This window comes from Cibotium barometz, chromosome 39 (genome assembly GCF_041138505.1).
Source record: "Cibotium barometz isolate CiBa-2024 chromosome 39, ASM4113850v1, whole genome shotgun sequence".
NCBI lineage: Eukaryota > Viridiplantae > Streptophyta > Polypodiopsida > Cyatheales > Cibotiaceae > Cibotium > Cibotium barometz.
In genome coordinates, this window is record NC_141084.1 from 39,837,712 (window position 1) to 39,854,575 (window position 16,864).

Sequence of the window (16,864 nt, forward strand, 5' to 3'; positions counted from 1 at the left end):
TCTAGCATGTTTCAAAATTTCATCAACTAGTAGGACTCGAGCTAGTTTTCTTGCCCTTTAAGTACAGGAATCTGAAGTCTTTGTGGATTCATGAGCGGCGGCTCTCCTCCTAGTCACGATGTTGAGAGGAACCATATAGCCACGATGTTGAGAGAAACCGTTTGTAATAGCCCATTCCTGCTGACACACAGCAAATTAAGGCTTATACTTGGTTTGTACTCTCAAGCTAGGTCTAGAATGGATGCTCTTGATGGGTAATCCTTATACATGTGGTCAATGCCACAACATAAGTGGTAGCAATTGTGGGTTGGTCGGTATGGCTATGATAGTCTTCTTGATGATGGGGCAGTCTATCATCCAATAAGGTCCAATACAATGATGACAACATTGTAGTGGCATACGAGATCCTAAAGCATTATAGTGGCATACGAGATCCTAAAGCATTGTGTGAATGTGTTTCTAGTAAAGACTTGAACATGCCATAACATTTTTGGTGCCACTACTAGGAGCATGATCGTTCTTCTATAGTTTTGCTTCTTGTTTTGGTCTTTGGATCATTCCATAGCAGTGTGGTGAGTAATGTGTTCACTTCCCGCACACGGTTGGAAAGGTGAATGAAGAAGAAGACAAAAAGAAAAAAAAATATGTGTTTTTGCCTTAGTTTTCTTGGATTTGTTGTGAATATTTTTATTTAGTTATTTTTTGTTCTTAGAGCTTGATACTATGCATTTAGAATGCATAGTTGCATACACAATAGTTACAAGTCTAAGAGATTTGTGTATTTATGTAGAGCCTACTACTTTATGCATTTAGAATGCATAGTTGCTACTCTATGCATTTAAAGCAGCAACTATGCATTTAGAATGCATAGGGTAGCAACTATGCATTTATGCAGAGCTTGCTACTCTATGCATTTAGAATCCATAGTTGCATACACAATAGTTACAATAAGAGATTTGTGCATTTATGTTAAAAAAAAAATTGGATAAGCCTAGAGCTTAGATCTACTTTTTTGTTAGATTTGTATTGTTTTTCTTGTAATAGAGCTCAAAGAAAGGGCATGGTATTAGGGAAGACTAATCAACCAAAACACCATAAAAAAAATAAAAGAAATTCTTATTTATTCTTATTTTCACTAATCCACTGGTTTTCACACTTAGTAGAGTGAAGAGATAAGAAATTTAAAAAAATGATATAGTTGGATCTCACTAAATTTAGAATCATAATCCCCATGTTTAGAAGAGCCAAGTTGGAAGTCTAGGGCTTAAAAAATAATCAAAAACTCTAAAAATGATCAAATCTATAAATTCACTAGTTTTTCACACTATTTGGCTTCCATGCACATGAAAAACCAAAGAGACCTTCACATTATCTAGCTTTTATGCCCGTGATGGAAAACCAGAGAGACTTTCATGCAATGTGAAAATCCTCTTGAGATTCTTATCACGATTGTAGGGATTACATGGCCAATAAGGTGTTGATGTGACCAGATAAGCTTATCAAAATTTTAAAGTTTTTTACACCACTTTTTAGTTTTCCACGGTCCTAAAAATGACTTTTTTTCATGGTACATAGCCATTTCACGGTCTATGATTTTTCAAGATATACATTGCGTAGCACAACCGTAATAGTAATGTCTACATAAAAAACCTCAACAAAACTAAAAATATTGATTTTTAAGCATGTAAGGAAAAAGTTAAGCACTCTAAGAAGAAGGAAGAAGAAAGATTGTATCCTCAACAGTGGTGCCAAAAATATTATGGTCCATTTCTACCGTTTCAAGAACTCTCTGTCATTCATGCATGTTAAAATTAGGGTTGTAGAAGCTGAGGTGGATGGAAGTGAAAATAAATCAACATGATTAATAAGATAATTAACATTAATGATGATGTGGTTATGACGTGGTTAACACGAGAGAGAGAGAGAGAGAGAGAGAGAGAGAGAGAGAGAGAGAGAGAGAGAGAGAGAGAGAGAGAGAGAGAGAGAGAGAGAGAGTTGCACACAAGTGAGCATATGTAAATGACCAAAAGACTTAGTTATTTCTCCATTAAAAAATTGGCCTTTATATAGGCACCAAAAGGTTACATCAAAGAAAAGACTCCGTATGTTATGTGAATTTGTTATGTTGAAAGTGGCTTGTTGTTGTGATTGGAGCTAAGATGTAAAAGTTATAAGTATTTTAAGGACATACTTTCCTATAATCCAAATTTGTGATATGAAGTACGTGCTAAGAGTATGCACAAGGAAATGTGTACTTACAGATGTCCAATTCTTAATCGGATTACATCATTAGGTGCTCAACTTTATGTGTGACGTTTCATTAGAAGATCTTGTAAATGAAATTCCTTTTGTAGCTAAGGTTGATTAGAAGAAAGGCATGTTTTCAACCTATTTTAATGACGCCCAAGTGAACAAAGGTGAGCACCCTTACCATGCAACTACCCTTCTATATAGTGGTCAATACAGTAAACATCCACAATATTTGAAGAGTCGGGAATCTTCTTGAATTTTCATTCTCCTCTTACTTTTAAAATGACTTCTATACAAGAGCTCATAATTACAATGGCCGGCCGCCCATTTACAATTGGGGGCTCAAAAGTAGTCTTCCTAGTTTCTCTAGCTCTATGTATAATAGATTACAAAGAGTGTAGCCACGCAAAAGGTTATGTTATCTAGAGTGATTAACATACCCCCCTCCCTAATGCAGGTCCGTCCCTCAGAGCTAGCTGGATCTATCTGTAGTAGATCGAATAGGTTTGGATGAAGTCGCAGCGCGAGGTTGGAGTAGGGGGGGCTCGATGGAAGACCTTGTAGCTTGTCCAGAAGGTGGTCTCCATCATGTCTTCGAAGGTCTGCAGGCACTAGGTGGGCATCCACATGATGCGCTCATATTAGCCAAAGATCTAAGGTTGGGCCTTTGTTGATGTTGAAGGCCAACCCCCTCGCGCCTTCAATGTAGTGGCCCCAATCTGGAAAGGACTCCAGCAACATGATGATCAAGTGTAAGAAGCGGATCGTTGTGATCACAGCTAGGTCTAGGACTTGGTCGTAGTGGGCAGATGAAGCTGTTGAAGCGCCAGATCATCGTGTCTTTAGTACATGGCTGCTGCACTGACGGAGGAGCAAACCAAGGAAAGTTGAATTTAAGCTTAGGGTTCAATTTCTTCTCCTCATGGAAAACATGCCACCCCCACCGGCTTCGTATGGGGAGGTAGTCCGGGCTGATGCGGAGTGCGTGAGGTGCATTGTAGTAAGTCTCCCAGATGAAAGGTTTGAAGAGGAAAGGGCACCTCGAGGTTGGCTACTTGCCCATAAGTTTGAATGTGTTTTGGTGAGCAACGATAGGTGGCCGGTGGTATCCTCCGCGCGCCCTTGGGGGGTGTTCTCACCGCCACTGGTGATGCTTGGCTTCAAGGTAAGGACGCAGGACATGGATGTCCACGTGGTCCGTGATGCGGGTGATGGGATCGGCCTGGAGTTGTCGACCAAGTAGGATGGTAAATCACCTGCCCAAACTCTGTATGGTCAAGTGGGTCCCGCCAATTAAGAGGGTTGGAGCGGAGGGTCGACCTCCGCACGCTCCCGTGGTGGTGGCGGTAGAATCTCTCCCTCTTCAAGGTTTTGTGGGGAGGGCTATTGTGTTGGTGATGGGGGTGGAGGGGTTGTCGAGGTGGAAGCTCCCGTGGAGAGGCTTACGTCAAAGAGGGGTGGGGGTTTTGTGGAGGTGGATGGAATGTAACAGAAGGTGGTGTGCATTCCCAGCCGTAGTGATAAAAGGGGGGTGAAGGTGGTGTGGGAAAATTGATGGGGGGAGAAGAAGGTTGTGGATGGAAGAGTGGGAGGGTGGATGTGCCAGAGGGGGGTGGGGATGGTGGGGGTTGGGGTTGGGGTTGGGTGTTGGAAGAGGGGGGAGAGGAACCGTGTGGTGGAGGGGGAAGTGGGGGAGAAGAAGAGCGTGGAGGTGGTAGATTGCCATGGCAGGCCGGCTTCACTGGCATCCATGGGGCCATGTGCATGGAAGAAGGCTTCGACAGCTGTAGCTTCTTTGGAGGAGAACTCAAGAGGGAAGGCGATGTGAGAGTTTTGGGTATGGAAGGAGGGTTCTCAATGTGGCACACCTCATCTTCCTCCTCTTCAATTTTAGTTGTGTGGGCACTTAGATTTCCATTTATATAACTAGATAAGTCTTTCCAAATTTGAGAATTTCCTTGCAAAAGAGAACTTATCGAGACTTCCATGCACAAGAAGGTTGTGAGGCTAGCTATGTCCCACATGTAATATCTGCACTCATTTGTGTGGGCTAAGTGATTGTAGTAGTGAATGCTAGCAAATTGAGACATTGTTCTCACATTATGGGTCCCATTTGAGGATTTGTTATAGCAAAGCTTGAGTATTTTGGGAAAATAGAGACACATGAAGGAGGTGGGTTCTAAATAATTTATCATTTTGTAACTTGATGAGTTGTGGTTGAAGATACCATGTAGAGTTCTTGTTGTGACTTTAAAGACAAGTGATTTCTTCGCCACCATCAACCTACAATAGTATGGATCAACTAAAGAAACACCCTTTTTTACCCAAATAATAAGAGAAGTACTGGGGTATCCTATCAAAAAATCTATTTACCATGCTTCACTACTATGTATGATATTTTTTAATGATGTAGTTAGTGATCATTGCCAATCATAAGGGAAGTACTAGGTTATCCTTGGTAAAACAAAACTATTTACCATCTGTCATTACTATGTATGATAATCTTTTATGATGCTATAGTTGGTAATATAATTGGTCTTGAGTGTGGCATTATAGTTTTATGTTACTTTACATCCAGACGGTTGTGAGCCAAAATGGTGGCATGTTTCTCAAGTTTCTGCCAAAGATCAAACACATATGCAAGCATAGATGTTGAGGAGGATATGCCAAAGGGATAATTGAAAGTGAACCAAAACAATGAACATTAACCTTGGAAAAAAAGGCAATCAAGATGGTGTACAAGAGAGTATGATTACTAAGCACTTCAAAGATTCAATGATGAGATCAATATATGACTATGATGGGAAATTTTAGCACATTATCTTCACATTGTAATGATGAGTTGTCCTTGAGTGCCTCAATTATAGAACAAACTATAAAACAATAGGCTTAAATATTATAGCATATGATAGAGAACAACATTGATAATCATTGTTTTTTATAATGCTTTTATTACCATGTAACGTTATCCCTTATACTAATTTTATATTATCATATACCGTTACTTTTTTTTGCATTCTATGTTTGTAGCCTTGGAAATTCATATTGTTACTATTACCCTCATTATTTCTTGCATAATAACCCATGTTATTCCCTAGGTGTTTCCAAGGGTTATATACTTTGAGAACATCATCTTGACATGGTAGTGATGAGTTGTCCTCTTGAGTAACCTAACTTTAAAACAAGCTATAGATTTGCAGATATGCAATATAGGCTTAAAAGATCAACAAATAATAGAGAGGATGTATCATGAATGGTTGTTATCTTTTACCAACAAAAGGTGTTACATTTCCTTTCTATTTCTCTTATATTATCATGTACAAAGATCATAGGCATACTAAGCAATGCTTATTATGTTCATCATGCATAGCCTTTATATATGTATCATGATGATGGGTGCAGTAGTATTTCTCCCTCAAACATTGTACTATGTATGAAAGAGATCATACACCATCATTATGAAAGTTAAGTGCTCCAAGGATTTACCCTTGATTTCTTATTAGTTGCTTAATTTCTTACTAAATCATGGGCATACCAGTAAATGCTTATGCTCATCATACATGTCCTTACACATATATATCATGGTGGATGGGTGCATTAGTATTTCTCACTTAGACATTGTACTATTATGAAAGAGATCCTACGTCATCATTATGAAAGTTGAGTGCTCCACGGAATATTTAACCTTAGGTTATTAGTAGCTCCTTTATTTAATATATTTATTTACTTTATAGCCTTTTAAAGAGCCTATTTTTTGCTTTATTTTGTAAGCTCATTTAATACATTAAATAATTAATTTTCTTGTTCCAGTTAAAGGAGGATTATGGAATGCACTCTATAGTTGTATTATGGAGTTTATTCTATAGTTGTATTTGATTGTAAAACCGCACGTGCATGTGTATACACACACGCATGCATGCACACACACACACACACACACACACACACACACACACACACACACACACACACACATGCATGCACACAAACACACATGCTTGACACAGACAAACATTCAATGATAAAAATCATAGTATTTTTTAAATTGTAGAAAGAAAGCTTATACATGTCAACAAGGTCGAATTTCATATTTTTTGCATGTAGTGAATTTTAAAAAATGTAAATATAAATTTGGCCCAATTTTATTGATTATTGAACAATTATCCAATATACACCCATTTTTCATAATTGATATCTCAATGCTAAAGTGTGGCAAACACTTTGAGCCAGCCCAAGATCTTGATACTTACAATCTTTACACTCATGTCACATGATAGTCTTAGAATTTTCTTTATGATATAGAAATGAGCCCACCAACTATGTAAGGAAGGTAAAAAAGATGTTATCCATAAAATTGACAAATCCGCATATCTTTATTATCTTTCAATTAGGGATACATCAAACACAACTCTCTCTCTCTCTCTCTCTCTCTCTCTCTCTCTCTATATATATATATATATATATATATATATATATATATATATATATATATATATATATATCACTTAGGGATATATATATATATATATATATATATATATATATATATATATATATATATATATATCACTTAGGGATATATATAGAGAGAGTTGTTTGATATATAGGAATGTTTAAATGTTTAATTATAAATATTAACACACTTCATGGTATAGAGGTTAACATACAATAATGTGTGAGACAAAATGACACATGTGATTTAAAAAATGTGTATCAACAATGAAAAGTACATGTGTTTACCCTTCCCAAAGGATCAAAATAAGATGAATTCTCACTTATACGAGAAGAAATCTAGTAACTTTTCTTTTGTTATAAAGAAACATTTTAATGAAGAATAAAGACAAAAGGTCACACGTGATTGATTTGCTACTAACAAATGTTTGATGTATTATTTTGATATATGGATAAGGGTGCACAGTGCTCCAAATCATTGGTGGTAAAATGGTGTCTAGTCAAATTTTATGTACAAACAAGGAAAGGAACATGAGAAGATGAGAGCACCATATGTGATGAGAGTGTACAACAATAATATTTGAAAAAGAGTTGTTTTCATGGAGGACTACATATTTTTAAAAATAAAATAGTTCTAAGGTGAACATCATGTAAACCATGAACCCTCGTAAATGGCAATACGAACAAAAGAACTTACATATTGAAAACACCAAAAAATCATAAGGGAACATTATCCAATAACACAATGGGATTTGTAGGTGAAAGCTTTCCTCCAAAATCTTCAAAATGGGATGGTTCAGGATTTAAAATAAAAACTATTTACACTTCTTTTTATGCCTAAAATGGATGGTGTAGCATGTGTGCGAACATTAATGTTGCTAGGTCAACAAAGGCATAGATTTCTCTATTACTTAAAAGGGATTAATGAGAATCTAGCTTCAAGATCTTATGTAATCATGGGCACATATTCCCAAGACATTGGGATTTCTTGAAAAGCAATTTCAAATAAAGGACATAGTCTCTAGATATTTGTTCACGTATTTACTTGTTGCCTTCAATTTTTTAAATAATGCGCGTGAGCATCGAAATGTTAAGCATATGTGGCGCAATAATAATACCTTAACATATAACAATACAACGATCATATGGTCATGTAAAGAAAGCGAATGCAAAATCTCACATGCTCATGCAATCTCCTCAAGGAAACAAAAATCTAAGAATCTACAAAGTGAAAATCATGTTATTATGAGTGTGAGATCCCCAAAACTTTGGCTCCAAAGTTTAAGGAAGGACTTGGTTGAAACTTTTGCTTGTGTTATGATGAGTTTTTTTCCTCTTCATGCTTATTCGCACTTTGCATAATCTTTTCCCAAGCATGTAGGCCATAAATTAATGTGTGCAAGTGCCTTGTTAACGTACATATGCAATGGAATAAATGCAAATTGATTCGATATTATTGGCATCTTCCACAAAGAGTTTAGCATCAAAGTCAATGGATTTAAAAACATTATTTTTGTAAAAATATTATCACTTTTATGTCACTTTAACACTTTAACAAAAGTAAACTCTACAAGGGGGGGGGGGGGAAGCAAGCGATTCACAAGCTTTTCCATCCTTTTAAATGAATTTTGTAATTTAGTAACATATGGAATGAAAGTGCCTACAAGGAAAAAGGTGGAGGTGAGAACTTGGAAGTGAAGGGGGCTTGTGTCTTTAAAGAGATTCAAGGGTGAAAACCATTGTTTTGGCGAGACTAAGGTGAGACATATTGAGCATCTAACTACACCTAATGCAATGAGGCATAACTTAATGACACATGGTGGCCTACACCTCCCCCTCTAATTGGAATATGGGTTTGTTCCCATTTTAAATCATTTCTTGCCATGTGACGCAATGTGGTCCTTACTCTCCTTTCATTTTTTCCTCTTCTTAAACTACATGCACACAAATATATATAATGCTCTTCTCAATCACACACCATCACACAACTACATAGCTTGTTTGGTTCTTAGAAGCTCTAAGAAAAAACTCCATGTGAAAGTTCTAAGAACTTTGCAGTGTTAGCTTGCACACTCTCCTCCCAATTTCCTCTCTTCCATTGCCAAGAATATGGTTAGCAACTTCCTACAAAGCCAAAGATTGACTCTCTTGAACTACATGCACAAAAAATATATATAATGCTTTTGTCAACCACACACCATCACACAAAGACCACTACATGGCTTGTTTGGTTCTTAGAAGCTCTAAGAAAAAACTCCATGTGATATTTCTAAGAACTTTGCAATGTCAGGCTTCCACACTCTCCTCCCATTTTCCTCTCATCCTTGCCAAGAATATGGTTAGCAACTTCCTACAAAGCTAAAGATTGACTCTCTCTCTCTCTCTCTCTCTCTCTCTCTCTCTCTCTCTCTCTCTCTCTCTCTCTCTCGTGTGTATGTGTGTGTGCGCGCGCACGTGCATACACATAGATGTGTGCATGTGACAACAAGGAGATGCAAAAGTTGTAATGGAATGAGGTGTGGAGGGGTATAAGTGGGAGGGTGTCCTACCATTTGGAGAGCCCGTGGAGGAGCCTCTTACCATCTACTAGAGGGTGTTGTCACACAAAGCTAGGCAGCAAACGAGAGAGAGAGAGAGAGAGAGAGAGAGAGAGAGAGAGAGAGAGAGAGAGAGAGAGAGAGATGTGTGCAAGCACGGGAGCCTATGTGTACCATCACTAAGTAAGTCTTAAAGGCCTTCTTAGTTATATGTGAGAGATTATATCCTTCAAAGAAAATGAAATGGTAAGGGTAGCTTGTCTAAGTTAAGGGGCTCATGTTGGTGTGCTAACATAAAAGAGCTTGTTAGAGTAAGGAATATTCAGAGCTAAACAAAAGCGGTACAAATTATAATATCAAGAAATAGGTGTCTTGTTTCTTCAAATGTTTAATTGGCCTCGATAAGTATAATTGCATGTTGGAACTTACATCATTGGTGATAATGTGATTTGGAACTTTCAAACATGGAAAGCTACTAGTAGCAAACGCTTCACTAGGGATTAGTGTAATTGGTGAAAAGGGATTAATGTATATTACTCCTCTTAGTATGCTCATAATTATGAAATATGAGCAAATATCAAGGAGATTTTCAAAGAGACACACTATTTGGAAGCATGCTCTAGCATGAGTGGTATGTGCCAGTGCTCGAAAAAAACATATTTTTTAACCAATCAAAATAAGGACAACTCATAAATCTATCTGGTTTTTGTTTTTGAAATCTCGGCTATATGCCAGTTTTATAACCAAAATATATGAAAAATGATTCCTTAAAATAAGGGCTACTTAAAATCTCAGCACCAGTTTTCCTTAATTCTAGTTGATACAAATACACTATAGTGCCTTTTTTTTAAAGCACTGCTAGTATGGGCATGTAAGTCTTAACTGTAACTCAAAAGAGTCCCATAGCATGTAAGTCTTAACTATAACTCAAAGAGTCGTAAAATAGAAGGTGGCCATACTAGCCGTAATCATTTATAATATAAAAAAACTTTGATGAATCCTACGGATAGTGCATTTTATGTATAAATTTATAGATCAGTAGGCCAAATTACGGTAAATTTTTTTTGTCTATGCCTTTTAAAGAGCAAAGTTAGAGCATGCAATTTCCATTTTATATCAATATGGGTGCCAAATTCTTTTTCGCTATTAATTAATTAGTGAGAGGGGCTCGAACCTTTGAGGTGAAAGCTTTAGATTAATTTGTATTTAAAAAAAATCCTTATGATGCTTTCGAAGGCAGTGGGATTTTTAAAGATGTTTTTGGCTTGATCGTACGTCTGTATACTTTTTCCAGATGTTTCAGGCATGCCTCTTCAGGTGTCTATAAAAAAGGCATGCCTCTTCAGGTGTCTATAAAAAAGGCATGCTATTTGGAATTCACCTCTCTACTAGGCGAATGCCTCCTTCCTCACCTCCTTTTTGTCGTGTGAGAGAGATGTGTAATGCATGTTGTTTAAAATCAAGAAAACTTCTGTTAAAAAATTAAAAACAAAACTTCGATACCCGTTGTCTGAGAGAGTTATGTTGAAGCGAAGACGAACGTAAGAGATGCTATAGCGAAGATGAATGTAGAGAGACACATGTTGAACCTTCAGCGTGATCTTCTAGCATTCAGAATGTTAGGATGCTAAGGTTTAAGGTTTAAAATTTACAATTCAATTAATTAATTAGTGTTCGTTGGACACTAATTAATTACTTGAAGGCATGCCTGTCTATACATATATATGTTTGGAGCTTGGAGGGTTCAAATTTGGACACTAATTAATTATGTTTGGAGCCTGGAGGGTTCAAATTTTCTCAAAGTCTCAACTCTAAAGCATTGTTTGAAAAAAACATATTTTCAACCAATCAAAATAAGGACAACTTAAACTAAAATATATAAAAAATCATTCCTTAAAATAAGGGCTACTTAAAGTCTTCTTAATTCTGTCTGGTTTAGGGTTTAGGGGTTAGGGTTTTTTTGAGCACTCATGAGTAGTGACTACTCTCAAGATAAGAGAGCATATAGAATAATGCTATTCTATATATATAACTATTTTTGTTCCAAAAGAAGAATAATGTTATTCTAGTGTATAAAATAGTAGATACATCAATTTGATATTTTGATATTTTACAGGAACACGAGTAAAGAGCTTTTATGAGAGGGGTCAGATTGAGAGAATGTAAAGAAGCATTGAAGTCTGAAAGGAGAAGCTCCTGGCTCCACGGTCCACCTCTTGTTTCAAATATCTCGATTTAAATAAAGCCAAGCCTACAATTTACAAATTACGAAAAGCATGTGCTCCACTTTTCCAAATTTTCATTTTCATTTCCATTAGAAGAAAATCTAAGCTTCAGTCAACGTGTCAACAGGTAAATTTGCCACGTCAGGGAGAATAAAAAATGAGAATACCCGTATAGGTGTCTGCCACGTGGCCGGACGGCAAGGCATTTAGAAAAGCATTATTTTGTCGTTTACGGCCGCCGTAAAAAGGAATTCCCTCCGAAGTTTTCCGCCTACAAATAAAGGTGGGCCAGCTAGGAGCGTGAGATTCCTTCATCAACTGTACGCGTGTACGGCTGTTGCCAAGCCACGTTGGGCGGCAAATAAACTGCTACGACGAAGAGGCCACGTATTCGATATATTGTTTATGAATTTTCCGAAAAATCAATAATTTTCGCTGAAAAATGCAAAAATTGGGGTGATTTAAATCTTGACCCATCTAATAGGAAAAAAAATTAATCCTACCTCTCTCTAGAGGCTCTCTAGGACGGTGAGGAAGGAGGTGCCCACTGTGTGTGTTTTTTTGTTTTCAAACTTCACTCCTATCTTCTCTCTCATCTTGCTCCCCCTTTTTGTGTGCACTGTGGTGGGCGTAGCGGGAGGGGCCTTCCTTTATTCGCAAACAACAGAATCACATGTTCCGCAAGTGACAAGACCCACTTTTGCTTGCTTTTAAACTATCACGCCATAGTCCGCAACCACACCACACTCTCCCTCTCACCTTCTTGGCACCCATCACCCATCCCTTCCTTTCCACAGCTCCAACTGTCTTTCGGTTCCATAGTCAAGCTTTCCCCACCTCTCTCTCCCCCCTTTACGTTTTCTCTCTCGTCCGGATCGAAATAGAATCCACCATAGCCAGATTCCCTCTCTCAGCTCTTTGTGATCCTGATTGATTGGGTGATAGATTCCCATCTCCTTGCTCTTTTGCAAGCCCGTGACCCTTGGCAATTGCTAGTGGGCGATGTACCCTTGATGCATTGAGGCTGAGCGCTCCGTCCTACTGTCGCCTACACGCACTGTTTTGGGCGAGGTGAGGTAGCGGGCACGCTCTTTTTGCTCATTACATGAAGCCCGCCCGGACATTGGCTTTTTTCATGAAGCATAATTTGTGAGCTCGCGCAGCGATGGATTTTAAGAAGCCCAAATTCAAGAGGATTTGTGTCTTCTGCGGGAGCAGCAGTGGCAGCAAGCGGGTGTACAGCGACGCCGCCCTGGAGCTCGGCAGAGAACTGGTAAAAGAAAACACATTCTCTCTCTCTCTCTCTCTCACTCACTCACTCACTCACTCACTCTCTCACACACACACACACACACACACGCATTCTGAGTATCTGTCGGACAATGAATACCCGTCCTCTGCGTTGAATCCACCAATGCGGTCTATGTTAAGTCCAGTGTTTATTTTTGCAAGTAGGGTATCCTTTTTAAAAAAATACAGAAGGCCTCTTTCAAATTTGTCTTTCAGTCTGAAGGGCATATTTTTTTCTTTGCCCTTTAAGAGAGGGCCAACATAAAAGTTATCTTTCAAGTTCCTCTGTAAAACATTTACAATGAAATGAAATTGTTAAGTCATTGACCCATTATCGTAACAATATATTCATTGATCCATTATCAGATTAGCTTATTATGATCCCTTTGTTTATGAAGTTTGTTTTTCTTGATCATCATGGGTGTGCTATAAAACTTCATCAGCTTTCTCAATAACCTATTAATGAATATCTTAAAAAATAGAACTAATTAATGTGTAATGTGTATCTAAAGAAGCAACAAATTAATACCTACATGCCCTTCATGTGCAAGGTTCAATTTCTTTCGCCCGTCCATGTGAAGGGCAAATTTTGTTTTATAGCATTTCAAGAGCAATACTCCACTCTTTCTCATACTTCTTTAGCAATACTCCACTCTTTCTCATACTTCTTTAGCAGGTCAAACTGTCCCTAGAAAGGCTCTGCAACCTTCAAAAATAAACACTGGTTAAGTCCTTCATCCATTCATTTATTCACGCCTGCTTAGGTCATCTTTATCATTGTTATGTAAAGCATGCATTGATACAGGATGCATACACCCTGCATTTTTAGTTTAAATTCACGCTGTCTGCATTATTTGTCTTGCATTGATGTTGCAGTTGTAGGCCCTATATATATACACACAAATATAAGGGCACTTTGGGTACGCTGCCTTGAGTATGCATAAAACACCCATTTTAGGGGTTTACATTGAGCTCCCTGGTCCCGATTTTTGGTGGTTAACCTTTCTGATAGCCACCATTTTTGGTGGTTATCATTCTGATAACCACCATTTTGCAATGCCTGGTCTTGAGTGCAAACAAGTCAGGTGGTCTACTTGGTCAGATATTGACACATTTTCAAAGCCTTAGATCATGACTTGCATGTGCATGAGACTTTGTCAGTGGAGTATTTTTCCTGGCCCACATTGCTACACTTAAGCCAAAAGTAAATACCTCCTTGCAGTCTCTTGCGGCCATCGTTCAGGGTTGTTATGTGTCATTGCTTGTCTGAGAATGACTTAATGGCACACAAGGAAGTGTGCTCAGGGATAATGTGGAGGAATTGTGTTTATGCAGGTGGAGAGAAAAATCAACCTTATCTATGGGGGCGGTAGTGTTGGTCTCATGGGGCTAGTCTCTAAAACAGTTCATGAGGGTGGATGCCATGTAATTGGGTAAGAAGTGAACTTCATTCGTCCTTAATGTCTTGTGCTAGTAATACAGTATAGCTGTGCTGATGGTACAGCGGCGAGCATTTTCTGTGTACTTATTTGATTCTCAGTGTGGAAGATTTATTATAATGTTGGTGCTGTCATAGCTCTGAGTACATGTTTTTGGTGGATGACAGGGTAATTCCGAAGGCTCTTATGCCTTGTGAGGTACAACTCAAGCTATTAAATCTCTACATTTCCGCACTAAGAGCAAACATGTAATGTTCTAAAACAGTCAAGTCTTATTATTTAGTGCTCTCTTACTCTAAAACCTTCCTCTCCCAAAGTTTCAACCTCGCCAGGAGGATATGCCATGTGCTGGCCTTCATTGTCCACACAGCAGGCAAGCTACATGCAGGTAGGATGGCATAAATATAATGCCTATAATGCTCAGCCCATGTGCATTGTAATATGTATGTCATAGACCGGGCTCTTGGTTCAGGGAGTCTCAGGCATTTGTTCTGGATTTGGATGTTCTTACCAAGCTTATGTTTTAGTCTCTGAGCCATAAAGAACTTTACATGCAAGGTTCAGCTGTGGCCATTTTTAAGATACACGCATGTGTCTGTGGTTAACAGATTTCTGGTGAAACAGTGGGCGAGTTAAGGGTTGTCACAGATATGCACCAACGAAAGGCAGAGATGGCACGCCAAGCTGATGCCTTTATAGCTCTACCAGGTGCTTTCGGTTTCATGTGTAGTAGAATGCTGTTTGGGAATTCCCCCTGAGGTTTTAGAAGCATTTTTTCTCAAATCTTTGTATGTGTGGACAGGTGGCTACGGAACGCTAGAAGAGCTGCTCGAAATGACAACGTGGTCTCAGCTTGGGATACATGATAAGCCGGTGTGTTGCAGTGACCTGTATAGCTGGTCATTATGGATCTTTGTGCCATATTGCAGTTTGTAGCTGGTCATATTAGATCATCACACAGCTCCACAATGTCGATGCAAGTCTTTATCACGAGATGGTCTGATGGGTGGACGGTTTTCGCAGGTCGGGCTTTTGAACGTAGATGGGTATTACAATGCGTTGCTTGCCTTGTTTGATAAAGGGGTGGAAGAAGGATTCATTAAACCTGCAGCTCGACATATTGTTGTCTCAGCCCCAAGTGCACGAGAAGTCATTCGCAAAATGGAGGTAGGGGCAGGTCTACATGTAAATCCAGCTAGATTTTTAGGGCTTGGGGAGATGCCATACTTGACAGGTCTGTAGCTAAATATTGCCTGCTTTAATGTCAAATATGCCGTGTGCTCACCACCACCTGAAGATATGGGCCAGCAAAGTGTTGGGTGAGTAGTATTGGAGGGGTTTTGGGTGCAGGTTCTTGTGTACCGAGGTAAGTGTTGTGTGAGGGCATCATCTGAGGGATCAAACGAAGCATCTACAATTCTGTCAGCACTGCCACCCAAAGGGTAGAGCTTAGGCAATTGGGTTTGAGACATACATAAAATTCATAAGAAGTCCAGTTTTGCTTTTTGCATTGGGTTTATCTCTAATTCTGAAACTTTGTCCTTTTACTGATTACAGGAATTTGAGCCAGTGCATGATAAGGTTGCCCCCAGACAAAGTTGGGAGCTGGAAAAGCTTGGATACTCCACAGGCATCAACCTACGATGAGGACCCCAATGACTTCAAGAAGCAGGAAAAGCAAAAAAGCAGAAAGCAGAAAGCTACGAACAATTTGCGCACCCCGGCACATCTCACAATTTCTTTGGTTTTGAGATGAGCAGAGAGTATATTCTTGTATCGCACAAGAGGTGTGGTAGCCATGGTCCCTGCCCTCTTATTTTCTGTAGCGAGAGAGAGAATAAAATTGAATTTGAAATTTAAAAGAACGGCAATAAAATCGAGTTTCGTCAATTTTCAAAAAAATAAATAAATCCTGCTGCAGCTGCTGTTCCTCCAAGCTCCTCTCTCTCTCTCTCTCTCTCTCTCTTTCTCTTTCTCTTTGTCTCTCTAGGTAGGTAGAGTCTTGAGAGTGGGCGCCTACACCTGCACCGGTTTTACAAGCTGTCATTTTGCTTTTTGTATATATTTTTTTCAATGGGTCCACCTCGCAGAAAGAAGTGCTTGTTATTTCAACCTGCTGTGACAATTTCCAATAATGCGCAGGGAGAAAAAGTAGGCGCCCGCATACTGTTCTTTCACACACCTTTGTTGTCCGCCGTGACAGCCTGCATGTCGCTTGGCTTCGCTAGTGGGCGGTGGCCTCGTGCGATGGTAATGGCTGGGGCCATTCAGCAGTCTTATTTTCTCTTTTCCTATTTTGCTTCGTGCCAAAAAGGCAGTGTTCTGTATAAATGAATAAGCATTTTCTCTTCGTACTTTTATCCTATTACTACTATTTTTTGGAAAATTGGAGATCTTCACTTTTCCTTTTTCTTTTAAAATGAGGGAGATTTTTCCAAAAGTTGAGCCAAACTCCATGATAAAGCAAACCTGTCTTCTTAAGGGATGCTCTTTTTCCAAGGTATTTTTGGCCCCCCTCCAACACTACAATAAAGTTGAAATGTTTGTATTATTGTGTGTTGTGGAACAAGTATTGCTTCTCAATAGCTCTCCCCAGGCCTTATAGTCACTAGGTGATATGGGCCTGTTAGTCCTACATAGGGGAGTTTGTTTAACATGATCAATAAGGGGG

The 16,864-nt window shown here is 38.8% G+C and overlaps 1 protein-coding gene across 1 annotated transcript; it reads left to right on the top strand.

The window, feature by feature from the left end:
• Positions 1-12,209: 12,209 nt before the first annotated feature.
• LOC147616086 (cytokinin riboside 5'-monophosphate phosphoribohydrolase LOG1-like) lies at positions 12,210-16,103 on the top strand. The gene is made up of 7 exons (XM_086778721.1): positions 12,210-12,737; positions 14,090-14,187; positions 14,361-14,391; positions 14,802-14,901; positions 14,996-15,066; positions 15,217-15,360; positions 15,751-16,103. Exons 1-7 carry the CDS (start codon positions 12,630-12,632, stop codon positions 15,838-15,840), a joined length of 642 nt encoding a protein of 213 aa, XP_086634847.1. The 5' UTR covers positions 12,210-12,629; the 3' UTR covers positions 15,841-16,103.
• Positions 16,104-16,864: the final 761 nt, after the last annotated feature.

What these genes read in the sequence shown, in the direction of transcription:
- LOC147616086 (XM_086778721.1), top strand. Translation starts at nt 12,630, where the DNA reads ATGGATTTTAAGAAGCCCAAATTCAAGAGGATTTGTGTCTTCTGCGGG. An exon ending in TGGAGCTCGGCAGAGAACTG is followed by an intron (nt 12,738 to 14,089) that starts GTAAAAGAAAAC and finishes GTGTTTATGCAG; the next exon opens with GTGGAGAGAAAAATCAACCT. An exon ending in AGGCTCTTATGCCTTGTGAG is followed by an intron (nt 14,392 to 14,801) that starts GTACAACTCAAG and finishes TGTGGTTAACAG; the next exon opens with ATTTCTGGTGAAACAGTGGG.